The following is a 22,305-nucleotide window of genomic DNA, read 5'->3' as shown; positions in this document are numbered from 1 at the left end:
AATGATTCTAACATTATTCATTTTTGCCACGGGAGAAAATGTTTCTTCACAATCAACATCATAAGTTTGAGTAGATCCTTTAGCAACTAGCCTTGCTTTTCAACTTTCTAATGTGCCATCAGATTTATACTTTACAATATAAACCCATTTGCATCCTACTGCCTTCTTATCTATGAGCCGGTTAATAATTTCCCATGTTTGATTTTTTTTTTCTAGGGCACTCATCTCTTCATTCATGGCTTGAACTCAATTGTTATCCTTCAATGCTTCTTGAATTGTAGTAGGGACTCTAATTGCATCAATGGCAAAGAGGATTTCTGTTAGATAGGTTTTTAGTAGTTACAAAATGAGAAATAGGACACTTGGTACAAGACCGACTTCCTTTTCTCAAAGCAATGGGTAAGTCATCAAGTATAGGTTTACAATTAATATTCATGGGATTTTCCAAAGGATCAAGGGTGCCAAAAGAAGGAACACATACCCCTGGACTAGATAATTGCTGTTGTTCTTGGATCATGTTAGGTTGCTTTTGTCTCCTCTAATATTGTATACAGAAGAAATTCTTTGGACAACTAATTTTTGGAGTTGTCCTTGACTCAAAATAGAAATGTCCTTGTTAGGAGCAACTTCAGAAACATAACTAATTTCTAGAGTTGACCCTGACTCGAGAATAAAGATGCCCTTAGTAGGTGAAACTTCAGGGTTATCCATAAAAGAGGCGCTAGGAGAAGTATCAAGAATACCAAGAGTAGTATGAGACGGTTCTTGTATTAAAGGGACAAAAGATGACTCAAGATATTCAAAATTTTCAGCTTCAAAAGATCTTTTCTCTCTCTCTATATATATGCTAATGTACTGTTTCAAATTATTTAATTCAATAAAGATATTTTCTCTCATAGCTAAATCCTTTTGAAGTAGGACATTCATATCCAAGGCTATTGTTGGTAATTTGGTTATTTTATTAATACTGCAGTGCTGGAATTGGGGTTCTTAATGCAGCCAGAAAAACAATGGCAAGAATGTTGGGTAATAATGAAGTAGCTTTTGAGAGTGCAAAAAGTCAGTTTTGGGTTGTCGATGCAAAGGTACTGTTTATCATGATGTCCTTATTAGATGCATTTTAGGCTTTTGTAGTAATTAAATTTTATTTTTCATGGAAAGCATAACTTATGCATGTCGAATTTTATTGCATAGATATGTATTTCTGGGCTGAGTTTCATAGCAGCAGTGTGTGAAAAGCATTGACAGAAATGATATAAAATGTTTTTAAAAATTTTGAAACTACACAAAATGTGAAAGCCATATATAAAATTTCCTTCAATGATATGATACTATGGAAAAATAGATTTGAACTCAAACAGAAAAAACATTTTATTCTGTTTAACTTCAATGGTTTTTTTATATGAATCTACATTGTTTAATTTTTTTTAATAAACATTTGTTTGTGCATATAATTCACAATACTTTTATCATAGATTTTCAAAGACTTCGTATCCCTTATATATCCATATGCCTTCATCTTTACAACTATGGATGCAATTTATGATAAATGGTTTGAGAAATTGGGCCATATAACTTTAAACATAATTTTTAACCCTTTATTAACATCATAATTTATAAATCATCATACCATGCGTAAATGGATGAGTTAGTTAGTTGCTTGGATAGGTAGGGAACTGTTCTTTTGACTCTGCATCACTAGTAGTTTATCAATGTGAGAGAAACTCAGAATTTTGCGACAAACTGAATTGTGTAGATTTCATTAACTTCTAAAAGAGCAAGAATAACAAGTGTATTTATAGTTAAGCTCCAACAAGTGTATTTGTGGTGATTGTCAAACTCATTGCATGAAGGTGGATTCTACGCTGCCGTAATGATATATTTTGATCATGTGATATTCAATTTTCTTTTTGATTTTGCAAATATAGGGATTAATCTCTGAAGGACGTGAAAATATTGATCCAGATGCCCTTCCTTTTGCAAGAAATTTGAAAGAAATTGAGCGCCAAGGACTGAGAGAAGGAGCAAGCCTCGAGGAAGTGGTTTGTGATAATATTGCATTAGAGGCTAATTTGAATTATAAAAGCCATCATACAGAAAAAATAAAAATTTGAAAACAATACAGTTATTTCTTCAGTTATTATTATCCGATTTTCTAGGACGTATTCTTAGCATTTGAATATAAACTTAATGAATTGTCACAACTCATGAGTTACCTCTCTTTTCTGTTGTCTATAATGCTAAGCTCAACTAATATAAGTTTCTATGCCTTCTCTTCCATATATTTACAGAAAATTGCACACACATAACAAACACCCTTTAGTTTACAGCTGTGAAGTTTTTCTTTATTGAATAAAGGACAAGATGAATTTAAAAAATATTCTGGGATTGTGTATGATATAAACACAAAGCGTAATATATAGAAAAATTAATATAGCAAAGCTCTCTAATCTCTCATTTTATCTATTAGGGTCTCCTAGTTTAATATTTTATAGTCCAATATAATTCTTTGAAAATTTCCAGTTTTTAGATGAGTAACTATTGGACTGCTTACATTCTTACTGAACTCTGGTAACAGGTCAAGCAAGTGAAGCCCGATGTCCTCCTAGGATTATCAGCTGTTGGAGGATTGTTTTCAAAGGAGGTTACAATCTGAAGCTTTGATTTCATTATTCATTGCATGCTTATTTCATTAAGATTGTTGAATTATTATGGCATCTATCAATACTTGAACTATATAAGAATATAAAGAGTTACTTTATTGATAACAATCATACCAATTACATTCTCATCATCCCTATTTATTATAATCAAATCCTTTAAAATAAGAGAGTAAAAATATGTTGAAATGAATAGGGAGATTCTGAAGACATGGACAATACTTTTATCCCAATAATTTGCTATCAAACTAATGTTATAAAACTTATTTCCTTTGAAGTTTTCTCCAAATATATTTTAGACAAGAAAAAAAAATTAACAAATATTTGAGAGGCATCAGTTTTACTTTTCATAATATGTCTACATGACACGAGTACATTTGTCAATAAAAGTAATAAACCATTTTTCTTCATAAATAAATTCTAAAAAAGGTCCACAAACATTAGAGTGAATCAAATCAAATGGGAAATTACTCTTCTATCGTAGATGAGATAAGATGCACGATGATGAATTGACAATTGACAAATATTACATTTGAAAGACTCAACAAACTATTTAGTGAACAAGGATTTTATAAGGTCGAATAAGAGATGTCCAAATCTTTTATGATGGAGGCATATTTGGGAAATACCCCATGTTTCCGACCTTTGTTTTCTTTGGGCTCTTGGATTCCAACATATACAACCTATGTTGCTCCTTAGCAATTAAAATCATAGATCGTGGCAAGGTGTTGAAATACATAGTAAATAAGAAGTTACTGAACAGTTCAAATCCTTTGTAAGTTTTTCTATAGAGATAAAAACATATTAGTCAGTTGTGCAACATTGAAAACATCTTTTAATAGAATACATGATCCTAAAGTTATATTCCTAGATCTGCATATGGGTACTCTTCCACCATTTGCAGCTGTAATGAGTTATTCTCTAGTCATTTTGACATACAAATTGAAGAAATTAGCAAATAAAGTCATGTGATCAGTTGCTCTTGAATCAAGAATCCATTCACCTTGAGACAAAGGGCCAAATATATTGAATGTACTTTGACCTTTCATGGGTAGGGTATATGATGTAGGGGACTTAGTCATTGATTCAATCATTGTTCTCATATGATCAGGTTCCTCTTTATAATCTTTCATATCAGGTGTTGAAAAAACACAACAAAGTTGTAACAGAGATGCAACTCTTGTTGCTTTTTTTCGTAACAAAGAGAACCAACAAATTCAGTTCTACTCAAACCAAAGTTAAAAGAGATGTTGCCACCCATTAGAATGTGCACAGGAGGTCTAGACAACCTTGTCTATGGTGGTGGTGAATGGGCTTTCCAAGCAAGGCGCATGAGCTACACTTGTCAATCCTAGTGGTGGAATGTGACCGTGTGCGGCAACTGTGTTGACGATGTATATGTCAATGTTGTCTCTGTTAGAGTGGGGTACACCTTTCTAGCCCACCACTAACTTCAACGATGAAGGCAAACAATGACAGTGGCTTTCGTTAATGAGGCAGTGGAAGCAAGATTCCCAAAATTGAAGCCTCTAATACCAACTTGAGCTATGGAAGAAAATAAAAGCTTATTTTGTTGATAACAATCAAACTATTAAATATAGTGAAATCAAACCATTTACACTCTCATCACCTTTATTTCTAATAATCAAATCCTTTAAAATAAGGGAATAAAAATATGTTAAATTAAATAGGAGGATTCTGCAGATATTTTTTTCTAATTATGATGGAGATATTGGGAATATTTTTATCCTACTAATCTATTATTTACAACATCCATTTTCTATCGTCTCGAGTTTGTATAGAAAAATGAAGGAAATTTGAAAGGGGAAGTTCTGCAGATATGTTTTATGCTGCTTCCATCAATCTATTACCCAATGTTGTTTGGAGCTAAGAAATAGACTTTAAGTCTAATTCAACCATACAAAATTAGCTTGTAAGATGAGGTTGCATTCACTTATATATTATAAATTCGTCTTATCTATAGTCGATGTGGGATCTCTAGCACAATAGCCCTCCCCCCCCTCACACCGAGGTATATACATCTCGAGCATAGGACTAGACATTAATAGGTGGTCTGAGAGCAACTCAGTAGGCCCAACAAACAACAAATCTCCTGATAACAAGTGACACAATAGGCTGAACAAACAACAAATCTCGTTAGGATAGGCTTTAACTCATGGCTCTGATACCATGTTAAGAAATAGATTTTAAGCCTAACTCAACTCCACAAAACTAGCTTGTAAGGTGAGGTTTGCACCCATCTTTTTTTTAAATAAAATCCTCATGCTAGGCATCACTATGATCCTTGGCATCTCAGCTAGGCTGACACCCGAAGACATTTATCATTTGTCATCACATGAAAATGAAAATATCATTAAAAACAAAAAGAAAGATACAAAGAACTCATGGGAGGACTCAGCCAACACCCATAAACAAAAAACAGGCCAGCTATAAAGCTATACAGTAGCTAAGAAGCCCTATCCAAAGGAAAAAGAAACCTATTATGATAAAAGTCCAAACTTATAGAAGATGACATAACTGTATACCATTTAAACACTTTTCTAGAAGACGGGCCTAAACTTGCCAACTTATCGGCACAAACATTTCCTTCACAAAAAATATGTGACACCTTAAAATAAATATCTCTACAAAACTTAAAGCATTTCCTCCAACAACCTCTAATAGACCACAATACAACCTTTTAATGAAAGAAAGCTTTACAGACTAAGGTTGAATCACATTCCAACTAGTGTGGGATCTTACCTTATCTCCAGTCGATATGGGATGTCCAACATTTGGTTCCTTTTACTGATCTTTTAAAATCTTGATCCCTTTCATAGTAGTAGCACAACCACTTGTATTTTTTGTATAAACTGAAGAAAAATTCAAGTGAAAAATGGTGTTAAGAAGTAGAATAATTCTACTTCTTAACAAATGGCCTATTATTTCTTGCTTTCATAGACATAAATGTTTATGTTATATTTCTTTCTTCAACATACCATTGACAGACATCCTGTCCTTCAGGTATTAGAAGCCCTCAAGGATTCAACATCAACGAGACCAGCTATATTTGCTATGTCAAATCCTACAAAGAATGGTATGTGTTTCTTTTTTTCTTAATTGATATTTGCGGTGGAAGTTAAAAACATGGATTTTAATAGTTTGTATGCCACTTCCCTCATTTTTTGACAGCTGAATGCACTGCTGAAGAAGCATTCTCCATTTTGGGTGACAACATTATTTTTGCAAGTGGAAGTCCATTTAGTAATGTGGATCTTGGTATAAGTTTGTGAATCCCCTGCAGAATATTTGTATATTAAATGTTTATTACATAACATGAAAAGTGATAATAAAACTGTTCGCTTGTTGCTTGCTGTCTTTAAACTCATTTCATATAGGCAGACTAGGATTCCTAGTGTTATTGGAACAATATCCTTTATTTTCTTTTTGAAGAATAGTGAACCAAACTCCCTATAATTAGGTACACATTCAAATTCTTCGTTAATGTTTAATTTGGGTGAATGTTTTTTCATTTTAAAGTAAATGTACATTGAGTTTGTTTTATTAATCATTTGGTTCCTATAGTTACAAAAAAAAAAAAAAAATCTTTTAATCTCCATACGTAAAAACGTCTCCTTTTAGTTCCCACACGTAACATGTTTAATCCCTTTTAGTCCCTTAGCACATCACTTTTATCCCTTTTAGTCCCTACTGTTAGGATTAAAATCTGTAAAGAGTAAAAAGGGAAAAGTATTTAACCCAAAGGCTAGAAAGAAATCTTTTTTGTAACTGTCAAAAAAGCTGTTTCTGATATTATTTATGTAGGAGTAATTGCTCTTAAATAGAATACATAGACTTAATAAATGAAAATCCTGATTTAGGATGGATACAATCTATCCCTAGAATTCAGGATCAATGATCCTTTACAATAAATATAAAATATGCTGTCAGCCTATTAATCCTCCTAATTGTCCTTCTAATTATGGAATGTAATTAAATCTCCTTATTAGGCAATGAAAACTGAACAAGAAAATATTAACTGCAGCATAAATCAAGGGATTCTAACACTTTCCCTCAAGTTGGTCAATGGATGTCATTCATTCCCAACTTGCCAACAATAGATTGAAATGTGCACCACTTAGCCCTCTTAGATAATCAGAACAGAAAGAGAAGATGAAAAGTGAACAGAACTATTTTATTGATACTGAACTGATTCAAGTCATGTACACTGAGAGTATTTAGAAGAGATTGGTTTTGTTAGTTGGTAACCACAAAACCTTAGAGCTGTCATAGAGACAACTAAACAGAATAATAGAGAAAACATACAGCTGTACAAAATACATTCTATTACTCTAATAAGCCCTTTAGTCAATACATCCCTGAGTTGATTTCTAAAGGGTACAAATGGTGTACATAATGTCCCATTATCCAATTTCTCCTTTATGAAATGTCTATCTACTTCAACATGCTTAGTTCTGCGCATTGCACTCGATTATGTGCTATATTTACTGTTGATTCGTTATCACAATGCAGCCTCATAGGCTTCTTCCGATCAATCTTTAGGTCTTCTAAAGTTAACTTAACCATAGTATTTCACAAATCCCGAATGCCATGGCTCTAACTATGCCTGTGCACTTGATCTTCTCACAACATTTTGTTTCTTGCTCCTCCAAGTGACTAAATTTTCTCCAAAAAAAGTTCAATATCTAGAGCTAGATCTTCTGTGTTTACAGAACCTGCATGGTCAACGATTGTGTAGGCTTCTAAGAGGCTTCTAAGAGCATCTCATTTTCCTTTATAAATAGAATTCATTTTTCAAGAGTTCCTTTCAAGTACTGTAGAATGTGATAAACAACTCTAAAATGAGTCTCTTTTGAATTATGCGTGCATTGACTATGTGTGACAAGTAGATCAATTTCTCAACCAGCCTTTAATAAGATTGATTCACCAAGTTTGTGATTTTGTTCGATGGTTTCTATCCTAATTTACCAGTTTTCAACCAATTAATCTTGGACACATTTTTGTTGGGGGATGAAATACCATGATGGGAATGCAGTTTGACAATCACTAAATTTATTAAGCAAACTAGCTAGCAAGGATTTCGTTTCTTTTTCTAACTTTTTATTAATCTACTAATTTTGAATAAGTTTGTTTCTTTGTGTATAAATCAAGCCTTGTACTTTACAGTTTCGTATGATATTTGTTTTACAACGTGCATAAAGTATGTTTTACACATTGGTGAAGTAATTTGGTGGTAGAAAATAAATCTTGTTATCCTTTCTCTTGGTCTCAGTTAAGGGGAACTCAAAAAGACAATTTCTTGTAATCATGCAGGAAATGGTCATATTGGCCACTGCAACCAAGGAAACAACATGTACCTCTTTCCGGGGTTAGTTTACACTTCACAGTTTCCTATGATATTTTACAATATACAGTTAATGTTATTTTAATTATATTCTTTTGTTCCAGCATTGGTCTCGGAACTCTTCTGTCAGGTGCTAGGATAATCTCTGATGGCATGCTACAAGCTGCGGCTGAGCGGTATGTTTTACTAGATTTATTAATTTCTGAAAGTACTTCTATTATTAATTACATCAAATCCAAAATAGGCTTTAAGCGGGAAAAGTATCAAACAAATTTTGTTGTCCACAAATAGTGTTGGAAGTCCCACATCGACTAGAGATAAGGCCATTTCATAGTATATAAGTGAGGTGCAAACCTCACCTTACAAGCCGGTTTTGTGAGGTTGAGTTAGGCTTAAACCCACTTCTAACATGGTATCAGAGCCAGGTTAGAGCCTATCCTAGCGAGATTTCTTGGACATTATGTTCCACCCGATATCGGGCCGCTAACGGACCACCCACTAATTTATTGTCCCATGCACGAGATGAATAGGGGGTGTGTTGGAAGTCCCACATTGATTAGAGATAAGGCCGGCTGCTCCCATTTCGCTCGCCGCTACTACGGGAATCGCTTTTGCTTTCTTTTCCTCTGGCTACTAAGATGTTTCAGTTCACCAGGTTGTCTCTTGCCTGCCTGTGGATTCAGCAGCAGTTCGAAAGGTTGACCTATATCGGGAATCTCCGGATCTACGCTTATTTTCAACTCCCCGAAGCATTTCGTCGCTTACTACGCCCTTCCTCGTCTTTGGGTGCCTAGGTATCTACCATAAGCCTTTCTTCGTTTGAACCTTGCCCTTAACTTGAAGGCTATGCCATTGTGAGGTTGAGTTAGGCTTAAACCCACTTCTAACATGGTATCAAAGCCAGGTTAGAGTCTATCCTAGCGAGATTTCTTGGACATTATGTTCCACCCGATATCGGGCCGCTAACAGACCACCCACTAACTTATTGTCCCACGCACGAGATGAATATACCTCGGCGTGAGGGGGTGTGTTGGAAGTCCCACATCGATTAGAGATAAGGCCAATTCATAGTATATAAGTGAGGTGCAAACCTCACCTTACAAACCGATTTTGTGGGGTTGAGTTAGACTTTAAGCCCACTTCTAACAAATAGAATGGGATCATCAAACTGTGGTGATGTAGCTAAATGTGATGAATGAGAGTGTGCAATAAATAATAAATATAGTTTTAGTTGTAAGAAATCCATAAAATTAAGGGATTGGGATTAGGAATTTATTTGGTACATTTTCTACTCTCATTTAAAAGTCTTATTTCAGGAGTTTTTTTCTTTTAATTAGGATTATGTTTTCCTTTGAGTACCCATGTATTGTTTCGTTTTGGAATCAGGAAAATAATTCCACAATTATTTTCTACTGCCTGCACGATTTCTCACACCATTTCATGAATCATCACTCACTAAAGTTTATGATGCTGAGTGAAGACACATGACTGACATGAATGTTTTTATTTAACAACACACCCTGCATGTAAGAGTTCTTTGGGCTTGAAGTATGAATAATATATGGCCCACCTAATGTTGCATTGTAATTTAACTTATATTTAGAAGAACATGGGGTCATCAAGGGTCTACCTCTAGACCATGTGGTTGCAGAGTATAGGCACGGGAATGGTTTACATATTTCTAACACCATCTTTGGAATAGAGAAACCTTCCATTCGGATAAATCTCATTGGAAGTTAAACGCACCCTCTAAGGTTAACTTCTACTTATATACGACAGTGTATTAATATTCTTGAAAGGATTAGTGAAAAAACACACAGGATGGTACCATTTTGAGAAAAGAGAAATCGAGAAAGAATATAATGAATTCTGTGTAGTGTATACATGAGTATTCTTATGTATACTAAAAGAAATATACAATACTGAGAAACAAAATCAATATCTAAGATTGTTTTCCTATCAAATCATATCATATCTCTCTATCTAATATCAAATCACATATATCTCCTATTTAATAGAATCAAATCATATATCTAATATAATTGTATCATATCTATAACAAATACCAATGACATGTTGAGGTCATTTCTCTTCGTATGTATGTTATGAGTGGAGGTGATAGCTTTGAATTAGTTCCTCATTTCTTTTTACATTGTTGCTCTCCTGTTCCTTTATGAAATTCTTTGTTTGGCATTATGTTGGACAATGTTGCCAATTTTTTATAAGTAGCGTTACTAGTTGTGGTAGAACTACATAAATTTTTGTTACAATGAACAATTTATGCTACCCTTAAAATGCTTTTGGTTGAAAATAATTCTTGCATATTTAAAGAGATTTCTTTGGACGAGTAGCTACTTTGAATAATGTACTAGAGTTGGCTTTTACTTAGTTTAAAACACATGATTTTAAGGGGTTTAAGGGGTTTTCACTCCTTTTCAGTCACCATGCGGCATTGGGTAGCTTTGCTTCATTGAGATGTCCTTTGTTCTCTGTTTTATTTTTTACAATTTAAGTATGACCTTTTGTTCTCCTTCCTCATATGTCAGTGTCCCCTCTTTGTATAAATGAGTTTATTATTTTTCAAAATATAAAAGCACCACACCATAAGGTTTTGTCCCCTTTGACTGACAAAGATGAAGCAATTGATAAAGAAGATGCATATGCATATTTTGCCATTTGAAGCCCGGCCAGATTAAATTTAAGATTTAAACGATTACTTTTTCAAGCTTGAGTCTTACGTTAGAAATAATGATTTAGGCATCCTAACATTTTCCATGCCATTGGTAATTATTTATTCGTGCATGAGCTTATTCACCCTTAAGTGTTGAGGTCTTTCCTTGGTTTTGACTCTTTTTTTGCCCTGCCTAATATCATTGGAAACTGAAGTCTGGCTACATATATGAGTGAAGAGGAGGTCCTTAAAGGGATTATTTTCCCTTCAACATCCAGGTATAAATGAGCATTTTCTTTGCTGTTTGTAGGCTATAAGAGATGGTTCTAAAGGAGCAGCATCTTTCTCAAAACTAATACATATTTTTTGTAGAATTCGAGATATTACAGAGAAGGTAGCCGCAGCTGTTATAAAAGAAGCGTTGGAGGAGGACCTAGCTGAAGGATATCATGGAATGGATGCTAGGGAGCTAAAGAAACTTAGCGAGGTAAGTTTTCTTTGCTTGGAATATTTAATGTTTTCTTAGTAACTATACGAGGACAATAACATTGTAATCTATATTATAATGTGGTTGGAATTAACTTTTCAAGAGGACACGCTTTACAAGGGTCCAGACAGAACTGTTGGTCAGATTAGGTTTAGTTGTTACGAAAATAAATCAGTAACTATCTTATCTAGTGTATGTGAGATTGGTTTATCTGCATTCTGATTTCCCACTTTCTAGTAACAAAAGATGGGAAAATGTGAATTACCTCCTGATAAACCAAATGGGACCTTTACTAGTGTATGTGAGATTGATTTGTCTTCATTGAGGATCTTGAAATTCCACAGGTTCTAATCTGAATTTTTGTTGACTCTACTTTTTACCATTTATTTCTTTGGCTTTCATTGTTTTCCGGTAATTGTTTTGTACTTTCTTCAAATGCATCAATGTTCCCTTATTATATCGCAAGAGTAGTTTATTCTCATCCAACATGAAATGCTAGTATTTATATATCAAAACTTCAAAGTTATGGATTTTTTCTATTTACGGGAATTGCAGGATGATCTTGCAGAATTTGTGAAGAATAACATGTGGAATCCAGAGTACCCTACATTAGTTTACAAGAAAGAATGAGTAACCTGCAGTTTTCTGGTAATTACAATTTCCCTCGCGATGCATCTACGCTTTAATCAGGTTAGCAGAGTCCTGCTTAGGGTGGAATCAACCATGCAGGATTAGTTGATTTAAATACTAAAACATTATAGCATTACTTTTTCTGAAAATCTAGCAAACTTATACATATATATATTTTTTGTATATGATACTTCTTCTGAGTTAAAATGAAAAACCAGGTTTGATTTTTAGTCTACTTTTAATTTTTAGTCTTCTTCTGAGTTATACTTCTGCATAACTTGCTTGGGTTAATAACTAAATTTACGAGTGACTGTTTGCTAACTAGCTCGAAAGTGATTTTCATTTAGAAACCCCTATTTCAAATGTAAATTTATAGTAAAATGTAGTGTTAATTTTCTATTTAACATAAAAGCTATATTTTATTTCCACATTTACTCAAAGAGAAATACTAAACAACACATTTTTTTCTACCATTGTTTGAAACTTGTTAATTATTAAAAACTATAAAATCAAAAGAAGGATTGATCAAATAAGAAGTGTTGTTAATATCTTAACATGGTTTCACATTTAAGCACAACCAAAAGCTGAAACTGAAAGCGTCTATAATGCAGAAAAAAACACATACAGCATGATGTTTGATAGTTACTTGTTTGTAGAGGCTACAACACTGCATTTGATGTCCAATAATTCACATGTTTTGGTCGTACAATTTTGAGGAAGACACGTGAATTCCGAATTTGGTTCTACAATATGTGGAAGACATGTGATTTCTGAAATTTCCTCATTCTATTACGATAGAGGAGGACGTCAACAATGTTCTACACTTTTAAGTGTGGCCATAGCACGACTCGTGCTCTTGTCACGTCATTTTCTTTATGTCACCGCTCTTTTGTAGAGTCATTCATACTGTATATACTTCTCATTGTGTCTACTTATCTTACATGATTTTATCATGTTTTTAGTCTTTTCCAATAGGGTAATATCCGTCTTTACTTTAAAGAAAATCGTTGTGTAATTTTCTAGATTTTTTCACACAAATAGTACACTGTCATTTTTTTTCCCAAACAACACAATGTAGGTTTAATTTACACAAATAGTACACTTTTACTGTGTTAGTCCAAAAGCATGCTTAGAATTTAGTTGTAATCTCTCACTTTCACAAACCACTAACCTCCCCCAACGCTTACCAGAGTAGTCTCTTTACATTACAACAATCCCTTCATTAGTTTGAAATCAAACTCATAACTACCAAGATGGAAATTGATTTTTTCACTATTAAATTTTAACAATTTTCTATTACAATTTTAGGTGTTATTTTTTAAGTGGTTTTTCATTTTTATTTTTTTCATTCTTAATATTCAAAAATCACTTAAAAAATAAGTCATATTATAAGAAAATTGTCAAAATTTAGTAATCAAAATATCATTGTCCCTACCAAAATAGCATCCTTCTCAGCTGATTCAACAACCTGTAAAATCCTACCACACTCACAGTTGAAACCAAAAAGGAAAGATGTAGAAAAAATTTATTATAAAAAGAGAAACTTGCTCTAAATTATTTTTTTATTTAAAAATTACTAAATATATTGAAACATCTCCAAGTAAATAAGATCTATTTGAGAAAATGATAAGAAATAACTTTCGAAAAAAGTATAAAAATTGTAAAAAAAAAAAAAGTTAGAAAATATTAAAACGATAATAAATTGGTAAACTTAACTTGTAATAAAAATATTTATCATCGTAAAATTATTTCTTCTAGACTGGTAAAAACTGGTTGTTACACTTTGTTTTAACGAGTTTCTTTACGAAAAATTTCAAGAGTGAAAATAAAAAATATTATCGAAATTTATTTTCTTGTTAGTTAAAATTAGTTTATAAACAAATATAGAACCTTTATCATGTCGCTTTTTTGAAATATATATATATATATATATATATATATATATATATATATTTATTTATTTTATACATTAATTAATTCTAATATATACATACAAAAAAAAAGTATTTCCTTTTTTATTTTCTCTCTCCTATAACAAGTTCTTCTTGGAAAAGTTCGTACAAACATGATCAGCTGCGAAATCTCCAAACATAACAAACAAAAATCAAAACTAAAACAGATTATAACATATTTAGATGCGTAAAATATTTTTTCTTTTTTGCTGAAACATAAAGAGATTAAGAATTAAACTTTTTTCTATATTTGGTACACTCAAGCAATATCCTTTTCTTGTTCCTTTCTAGAATATCTTCTATGCTCTCACTTCAGTGTTGATTTTTTTTCATTATCATCATTGTTAATGCTTATTGTTCTCCTTTTTTTATACCAAAATATTTCCAACTTGGAAGCAAAGTTTAGATTTCAGTTGAAACTTTATGATAACCTGAATGGCCATGATTGTGTGCACTAAGCCAAAACCAACCACCAACTTGTATACCACTAACCTAAGGCAATAAAATCTTATTATTTTCATTTTAGTTTTTGATTAAAAGTTAAGAGTATGTTTGGGAAGTTAAAGTTCCTTTTTTAAACTAAAAATTGGTTGTAATTTGTAAAGTTGTTAAAACTTAATTATGAGTAAAAATTATGCGATGCACTGTGTTCTTCGTATAACAAATGCATTGCTTTATTGACTCACCAACCCAATAAAGATGAAAATTTAAAAATAAGTAAATCATACTTTATTTTTTTACAATTTCGATTACATTTTTTAGTTTAGGAATTCTCCTTTTAGCTTCGTCTCTATCACAGATATTATAAATATTACATATAATATGTTATTATGTTTCCTTTTTTTTCAATTTGTTGTAATTGTTTTTCTTTCAACCATTCAATTTTCTTCAGGTCTTTCAACACAAAAAAATAAATTTATGGAAGATTTCTTGCTATGGTAAACAAAAATAAAAGGATAAGAACAAGTTCTTTTGTATTATCATACCTGAAACACTTTACCTTTGTCATGAATTGAATTGAGTTTGAACCATTTGGCAAAAAAGAAATGCTTTATAATATTACTAACTTTAGATTTATGTGTAAGCAAAAATATCCAAGTGAAACAATTACCATCATCCATCGAGGTCACGAAAAAATTTAACAATTCGAAGTAGAAAAACCATTGGAATGTAAAAAGGAATGTGATTAACAGTTTTAGATGCTTATGATGAGTTCATTTTATGGAGAGAGAAAACAATATGCACAAAATCTATCAACCAAATTGATGGGTTTATTCATATTTGTGAAGGTTGAATATGTCCCAACTACACCATGAACCAGATACAAGTACACACAATACACAGTAAAAATGACCACTAACAACCTTCAAGGCCACCTATTCTATACTAAGGAACCCCTTAGTAAACAGTAAGTGTCTCAACCATACTACAAATCAGGAACAAGTACATACAGTATGCAGTAAGCAGACACCACAAACCCATGAAGCCACTTACTCTATACTAAGAAACCCCTTAATATGCAGTAAGCGGACATCAACATCCATGAAGTTGCTTACTCTATACTAAGAAACCCCTTACTATGCAGTAACTGGACATCAACAACCACAAAATCGCTTATTCTATACTAAGGAACCTCTTAGTATGTAGTAAGCGGACATCAGCAACCATGAAGCCGCTTACTCTACATTCAGGAATCTCTTAGTATGCAGTAAGCGAACATCAGCAACCACGGGGCTGCTTATTCTATACTGAGGAACCTCTTAGTATACAGTAAGCGGACATCAGCAACCACAAGGCCGCTTACTCTATACTAAGGAACCCTTTAGTATACAGTAAGCGGAGATCAGCAACCACGAAGCCGCTTACTCTATACTGAGAAACCCCTTAGTATGCAGTAAGCGAATATCAGCAACCGTGAAGCCACTTACTCTATATTGAGGAACCCCTTAGTATGCAGTAAGCGGACATAATCAACCACGAAGCTACTTACTCTATATTGAGAAACCCCTTAGTATGCAGTAAGCGGACATCAACAACCGCGAATCCGCTTACTCTATACTAAGGAACCCATTGGTATGCAGTAAGCAGATATCAACAACCACAAGACTGCTTACTCTACACTAAGGAACCCCTCAATATGTAGTAAGCAGCCATAAACGATCAATTGATTATGCAGCCCAAGAGTACCCAACCTCCCAACCTCACATGTTCGCCTACGGGATGCCTTATACTTGAAATCTTCCACAAGTATGTAGTACTCAGCCACTTTAGTTCGTGAGTTGCCCATTAACAACTTTGAAGGGTTCTTATTGTAATTTTATCTACTTCCACTAGATCCAGAAATAGTTAAAAGAGGTATTTTGGGCCCAAAGGCCCATTCTAGGTGGGATCCACAGGTAAAAAAGGTATAAATAGCACATTGTTCTATGCAATGATTACACATTAATATATTCTCTGAATCCCTGACATCACCAGTGCTAACTTGAGCATCAGAGTGTCTTTTGCAGGCACCCATGTGCCGTCATCGGAGTAGAAAGACACCAAGCCAGTAACCGAGCAATTTAGCAGGCTTATGGAGTACAACTTTGTCCTATAAGAACAGAATATGTTAACTACAATAAAAGTTTCTTTCATGGTTGAATTATAGTAGTTGACTAGTACATATGGAGTGTGGAGTAAATCTATTTGCAAGGTAACTCTAAAATTCTAAATTATAATTTATTATTTTTTGTTGGAAATAGTCCAAGAGTGAGTCAAAAAGTTCTACATTGGATATAATAGACAAAGTTAAACATTATATAAGAATAAATGTCCATGATCTCATTGCCTTTAGATTTTTGGGTAAAAGTAGTGTCAAATGCATTATATGTGTAAGATTTATGTCATATATATAGAACCACAATCTCTTAATGACTATAACCCTATAACCAAACCATAAATTGTTGAATTATTACTCGGAGAATTTATCTTTTTGTTGTCTCTTACAAACTAGTAATGAAAATCTTAATCCAATTGAATCCAAATTGCAGAATTAGAATTAGCATCTCAATTTTCAATATATTTAAGGAAAGGAGAAAATTATAACTTTGTGTGTGCTTATTGTTATAACGATATTTTTCTGTCAAGTAAATTAAAATTGTATCCATTTGGAATATATGGATGAGATGTGAATAATATATATATATATATATATATATATATATATATATATATATATATATATAAGTTGAAAAGATAAAAAAAGGACATATATTTATGTTTTGATTTTAATTTTTTTTGAACTGGTGTAAATAAAATATGATTTTTATGAAGAAGAATTTTTTTTTTCCAAATTTTAAAAGAAGAATGTAAATATTTTATAAATATTTTTGTATTTTTTATTGATTAATAGTAATGTAACTATTAGTTGAGGTGTTACGATAATAATAATAATACAAAGAGCTATGAAAATACGAGTTTGAAAATGAAAAGTTGCAGAATTGAAAAATAAAATTAAACAGTTAATCTATAAAAGATGTTATTCTACTAACCATGAGGTCAATTTCACAAACAAAAACCTTAAAGTGTAATACTAATATATTAGTAATGTTTAAAACAATATAAATAAAGAATAGTAATGTTTAAAACAATATAAATAAAGAATACTCCAGTTCAACAATATAAATTTTCAAATTACAAACTTCTATATTTTTTAATAACTCAAGTCATTAGTAATTTAAGAATATAAATATTCTTGTGAGTGTCACTCTGTACACAAATTAAATTCTGGAACAAACATTTGTATATGGATCGAGTACTTGTACTCACGTATTATATGAGAATGACATATATATATATATATATATATATAATAAAAAAGAAGAAGAAGTTTAAAAATATGTATACATATTTTTTTAACTTTATTATTATTATTATTATTATTATTATTATTATTATTATTATTATTATTATATATAAAAAAAGAGATACCATAAAAATAATAATAATAATTAAAAAGACTTTAGGATTGATAAGAGGTTTCGTGATTGGGTCTGAAGAGGATGTGACTTATGGGATAAGAATCTTCAAATCATACAGTTTGGGACATCATAAATTAAGTAATTTTATAAAGGTCAAACCACTACCATTTCAGATTAAACTTGCTTAATTTACTAACTAGATAAACTGGTTCATTCTAACCTATAATAAGTATAATTTATATATTTTTTCAACTAAATCTGGTTTAAATGTTTGATGAGTTAGATTAACCCATTTTAATACTTCCAAATAAAATTGATAAAACATTAAAGGTGAAACAAAAACCCTAAATTTAACTAAAAAGGAGAGAAAAAGAAATCAATTATAAATCAAACTTTGTTGTTATGATAACATTCTTGTACATGGTGTTAATAAGCACGGCTTTGAAAGAAAGTTACACAAAGTTTTCATTTGTCTTATCTTTTCACATGCTTTCTCACATAAACTCCCTCTCATCATAACAATTAAAGAAAAAAAATAAAAATAACATATAGTAAAAGTAGATTAGAGAGATGATTATGGGAGGTTAAAGTGCCATGAATAATCTCGTGTTAAATTAATATTAGGCTAACTGTAATTAGTATTTACTAAGTTTTTAAATTAATATTAGGCTTACATCATTTGAAGTCTCTAACAAATTTATATGTTTTCAAATAAATTTGCAGTTTTTTTATGGGTAGTATGTATTTTATCTTATTTTGTGGTCTTGATAGTTTGTCTCAGCATGTTAAAAAAATGAAATGTTATAATTAATGTAGAAAAGTATCAAGGTTAATTAAAATAATAATAATCATCTGTCACTTTACATTAACTATAAGGATAATACTAAATTGATATACTTACACTCATTTAATATGTTTTATGTAATAAAAAAGTGAAAAATAATATATCAGAAGAATATAAAATATGTGTCAAAATAATTTTTTTAACTATAATATTGTTTTATATTAATCATATTTTAAAATATGAAGATTGACAAAAAATAAAAAAACTGATGGAATAAAATAATAATCATATCATTAAATAAAAACATTAATTATATATACATTTAATTAGGAATATATAAAAATTTTGAACATTCAATAAACTAAAAAAGAAATATAAAAAAATAAACTAAAATAAATAAATTTATAAAACACTTAAAACTTAATTAAAACAAAAAAGAAAATATTATTATCCTATCTTCACGACTAATATTTCAAAGTCATCACTACTTCCATTTCTGATAAACACAGTTCCTTCATAGAAATATTCAAAGGTTTTGACATTACATTTTTGCGACTGTGTGGATTCCATAGAAAAGTTGCTTATTTATTTGAGAAAATAGTTATATATATATATATATATATATATATATATATATATATATATATATATATATATATATATATATATATATATATATATATATATATATAAAGAAGAAATATTCAAATTCATTCCTGGGACTTTGTCATTGGCTGCTGGCGTATGCCCCAGATTATCAGAAATTGTCGTCTTCCTTTTCTGTTCTTTTGTACACCTAAATAATAAAATACAAACAAAGTACTTATCCATAATAAAAAATAATTTTACATTTTTATTCATCAAAAATCATTATAGATACTACTCTTTACTGACTTTTGATAATAATTATTATTAAAATTACAAACAATGTTTCTTTATTAATTCGGATAAAAATATATTAACATTAAACTTGTAATGAATTAGTTATCTATAAAAAAAATTTCTTCCCTAATTAAGTTACATTGCTCGTGTCATGCTTGCGTCACTTAACATATAAACACCACCGTTTAAGGGTAACTTTTATTTTATACCATTTTCTCAATAAAACGAAATATTGAAAGGAGAAAAAGACAAAGCAAAACTATTAAATTAAAACCAAATTTTATATTTTAAGATGCCACCAATTTTATAAAATTGAGTGCATGAGTTAATTTTAACTCGTGAAAAAAAATAATATGATTAAACATATATGAAAAAGCTCTTGAAATAAAATCATAAAAGGAAGTTGTTTTTCGTTTTACGTCAATTTCATAACTAGTAGAAAGAAAGTTTTTCACTGTCCGAAAACAATTTGAAAAAAAAAATGAATTATTTGACATGTTCAACAAACTACAATTATTTGAACTTATAACAAAACAACAATCAATAGCATAACATTATCTGTGAGGTTGCCAACCAAGCAAGGAATATAATTTATTATAGGTAAAATAATGTACATAGTTTTTGGTTTTAACATTACTTAAGTAGAGAGAAAGTTTCAGTACATTAATTATTAATACAAATTTCCCATCACAAAGGCTTCAATATTTCTCGTCTTTTTCTTTTATATATATTTTCTCATAATGTTTAGTAAAAAGTAATATAAGTAATTATATTTTGGACATAATAGATTAGTACGTATTAATTAATATTTATGTTTTTAATATAATAATTAATAATCAACATATATTAAAATAAAAGAAATTAGTAGAAGAGTATTTTATTTCATTTTTTATTAATTCAAAAATCTTTTCTTGTTTAACTTTCTCGCTCTTCATCCTTTTATCCGAACCAAACTTAAGTTATACACTTAAAATGTAAAGTATTTTGTTTTCTATTAACTAATTATAAAGTAGAGATGATATGACAATTTAAGAAAATTGATATGACACTCAAAAAACTTACTACATACACTTATGTTGTATAATGAATGCATGACATATTTTCTTTAATATTTTTAGCATTTAACACGTGGTATATATGATAAATATTTATAACAAATAAACCTTTATAAGCATATAAATTACTATAATTAAAGCTTATAATAATGACACTTTTAATACATAACTTATATTATACGTCACTTTTTTAATAAATAAAACAATCAAATACACTTTTTTTTTAGTTATTCACATTTAAAAATTTAAAATTTTTATTTGAGGTAAAGATAAAATAAATCAAGAAAAAAAAACTAGTAGAAAAGCTTGCATAAGATAAAGAAAAACAATTGCAATTAAAAGATCGTCTATATTTGTTTCTTCTCTTTTTCTCTATTTATCAACTATTATTTTTTTATCTTTTATTTTGTATATTAACTTAAAAATATTATATTATCATTATCTACTAATATAATATTATGCATATTTAAAATATACATACATGTGTGTTAGTAAGAAGAAAGTGAAAATATTAAAAATATCGAATCGAATATGTGAAGAAAACAAGAGTTTTATTGTATATACTTTAATTTCTTAGAAATAATAAATAATAAATTTGAAATGTGTTTTTTTTTTTTCATTTTGATTTTAGTTGTATTGTAAATGCGAAGCTTGTGTCGGTTAACAAACAAAATAAAGAGTGTCCTGCAATATTAAAACAAAAGTTCTTACACATAATAAATAAATGGCTTTATTTGCATTAACTGCGTAGCAAATACTTACCCTCTTTCTGAAAAGTAAAAATGCCAATTGAATAGGTTAAAATATTTCCACATTAAACCTACAAGTACAATTATTTACACCAAATAAAGTAACAATTCCAACCAACAAAGGTTGAAAAAAAGTAAGAATATAACTAAGTGTTGGTAAAAACAATCTAAAATGTAAACTTTAGCATAGCATAGATGAAATAGTTTATTTTATTTTTTCATTTTCATATATCCGTTGCTCGTAAATTGCAATATTTAATTTAATGAGTTATAACTCACCAACCAATTAGGTACATCAATTTAAAAATCTAAATACAGCTCCTTACTTTTGGTGTCACCTTTTCACCAAATCCTCTTGTAACATACTAGTGAGATTAAAAAAAAAACACTGGATACTTTTATAATATAAAACAGAAGTGATAACAGTGATTATACAATAAATAATGAATATAATGTATTATTAAACGATGTGAAAAATTGTAAATAAAATTATGAAAGAAATATTCATAGTAATGATAATATTTATTATAATAATAAATAAGATACACATAAATGTTTTTATACCAAAACAGCATTTCGCTTATATATAGTTATAAATAAAGGAAATTAACTTTTTAAACTAAACGAATCCTTTTGGACTTGAAACTGGTGATAGGATTTTAGTAATTTTGTGAAAAAAGAACTATAAAAAATAGAATAAAATAAAATTAATTCTTTAAGAAGTTAAAATTGGTTTCACATAAGTTAATTAGTAAAAAAAAAATTATGTAACTTTTCCAAATTATATTATTTTCCATTAATTTAAATTAGAAAATATGTTATAGTTTCTCTCATTGAGACAAATTAAGCCATTTAGTGTAAAAAAGCTTTTTATCGGTAATCAATAATTATCATTAGCAATTAATAGTGAGTACTAAAATTATAGTTTAAACTTTATGTATTTTTTTGCAGTTTTGTTTCATTGTCTAAAGCTGTAAAGCTCATTTATGTTGAGTGAAAAGAAGGTAAAATAAAGATCTTGTAGACACTTTATTCTCATTATTACAAAGTAAAGTTTGAAGCACAATAATTTCAAAGAGAGGATTGCGATATTTTCGAAAAAAGAGGATCA

At 30.1% G+C, this 22,305-nt stretch overlaps 1 protein-coding gene across 1 annotated transcript in view; it reads left to right on the top strand.

The window, feature by feature from the left end:
- Positions 1 to 12,043, top strand: part of LOC114166768 (NAD-dependent malic enzyme 62 kDa isoform, mitochondrial) — a 36,837-nt gene extending 24,794 nt beyond the window's left edge. Inside the window, exons 10-19 of the mRNA XM_028051578.1 lie at positions 974 to 1,085; positions 1,929 to 2,042; positions 2,579 to 2,644; positions 5,685 to 5,757; positions 5,853 to 5,939; positions 7,995 to 8,049; positions 8,130 to 8,201; positions 10,912 to 10,974; positions 11,069 to 11,183; positions 11,739 to 12,043. Of these exons, the coding sequence (XP_027907379.1) occupies positions 974 to 1,085; positions 1,929 to 2,042; positions 2,579 to 2,644; positions 5,685 to 5,757; positions 5,853 to 5,939; positions 7,995 to 8,049; positions 8,130 to 8,201; positions 10,912 to 10,974; positions 11,069 to 11,183; positions 11,739 to 11,813 (832 nt within the window). The 3' untranslated portion in view covers positions 11,814 to 12,043. The remainder of the gene's footprint in view (positions 1 to 973; positions 1,086 to 1,928; positions 2,043 to 2,578; positions 2,645 to 5,684; positions 5,758 to 5,852; positions 5,940 to 7,994; positions 8,050 to 8,129; positions 8,202 to 10,911; positions 10,975 to 11,068; positions 11,184 to 11,738) is intronic.
- The last annotated feature ends 10,262 nt before the right edge of the window (positions 12,044 to 22,305 follow it).

Source organism: Vigna unguiculata, chromosome 10 (genome assembly GCF_004118075.2).
Source record: "Vigna unguiculata cultivar IT97K-499-35 chromosome 10, ASM411807v1, whole genome shotgun sequence".
NCBI classification, from domain to species: domain Eukaryota; kingdom Viridiplantae; phylum Streptophyta; class Magnoliopsida; order Fabales; family Fabaceae; genus Vigna; species Vigna unguiculata.
The sequence above is the reverse complement of the archived record's forward strand: the minus strand, read 5'-3'. Positions and strand labels throughout refer to the sequence as shown.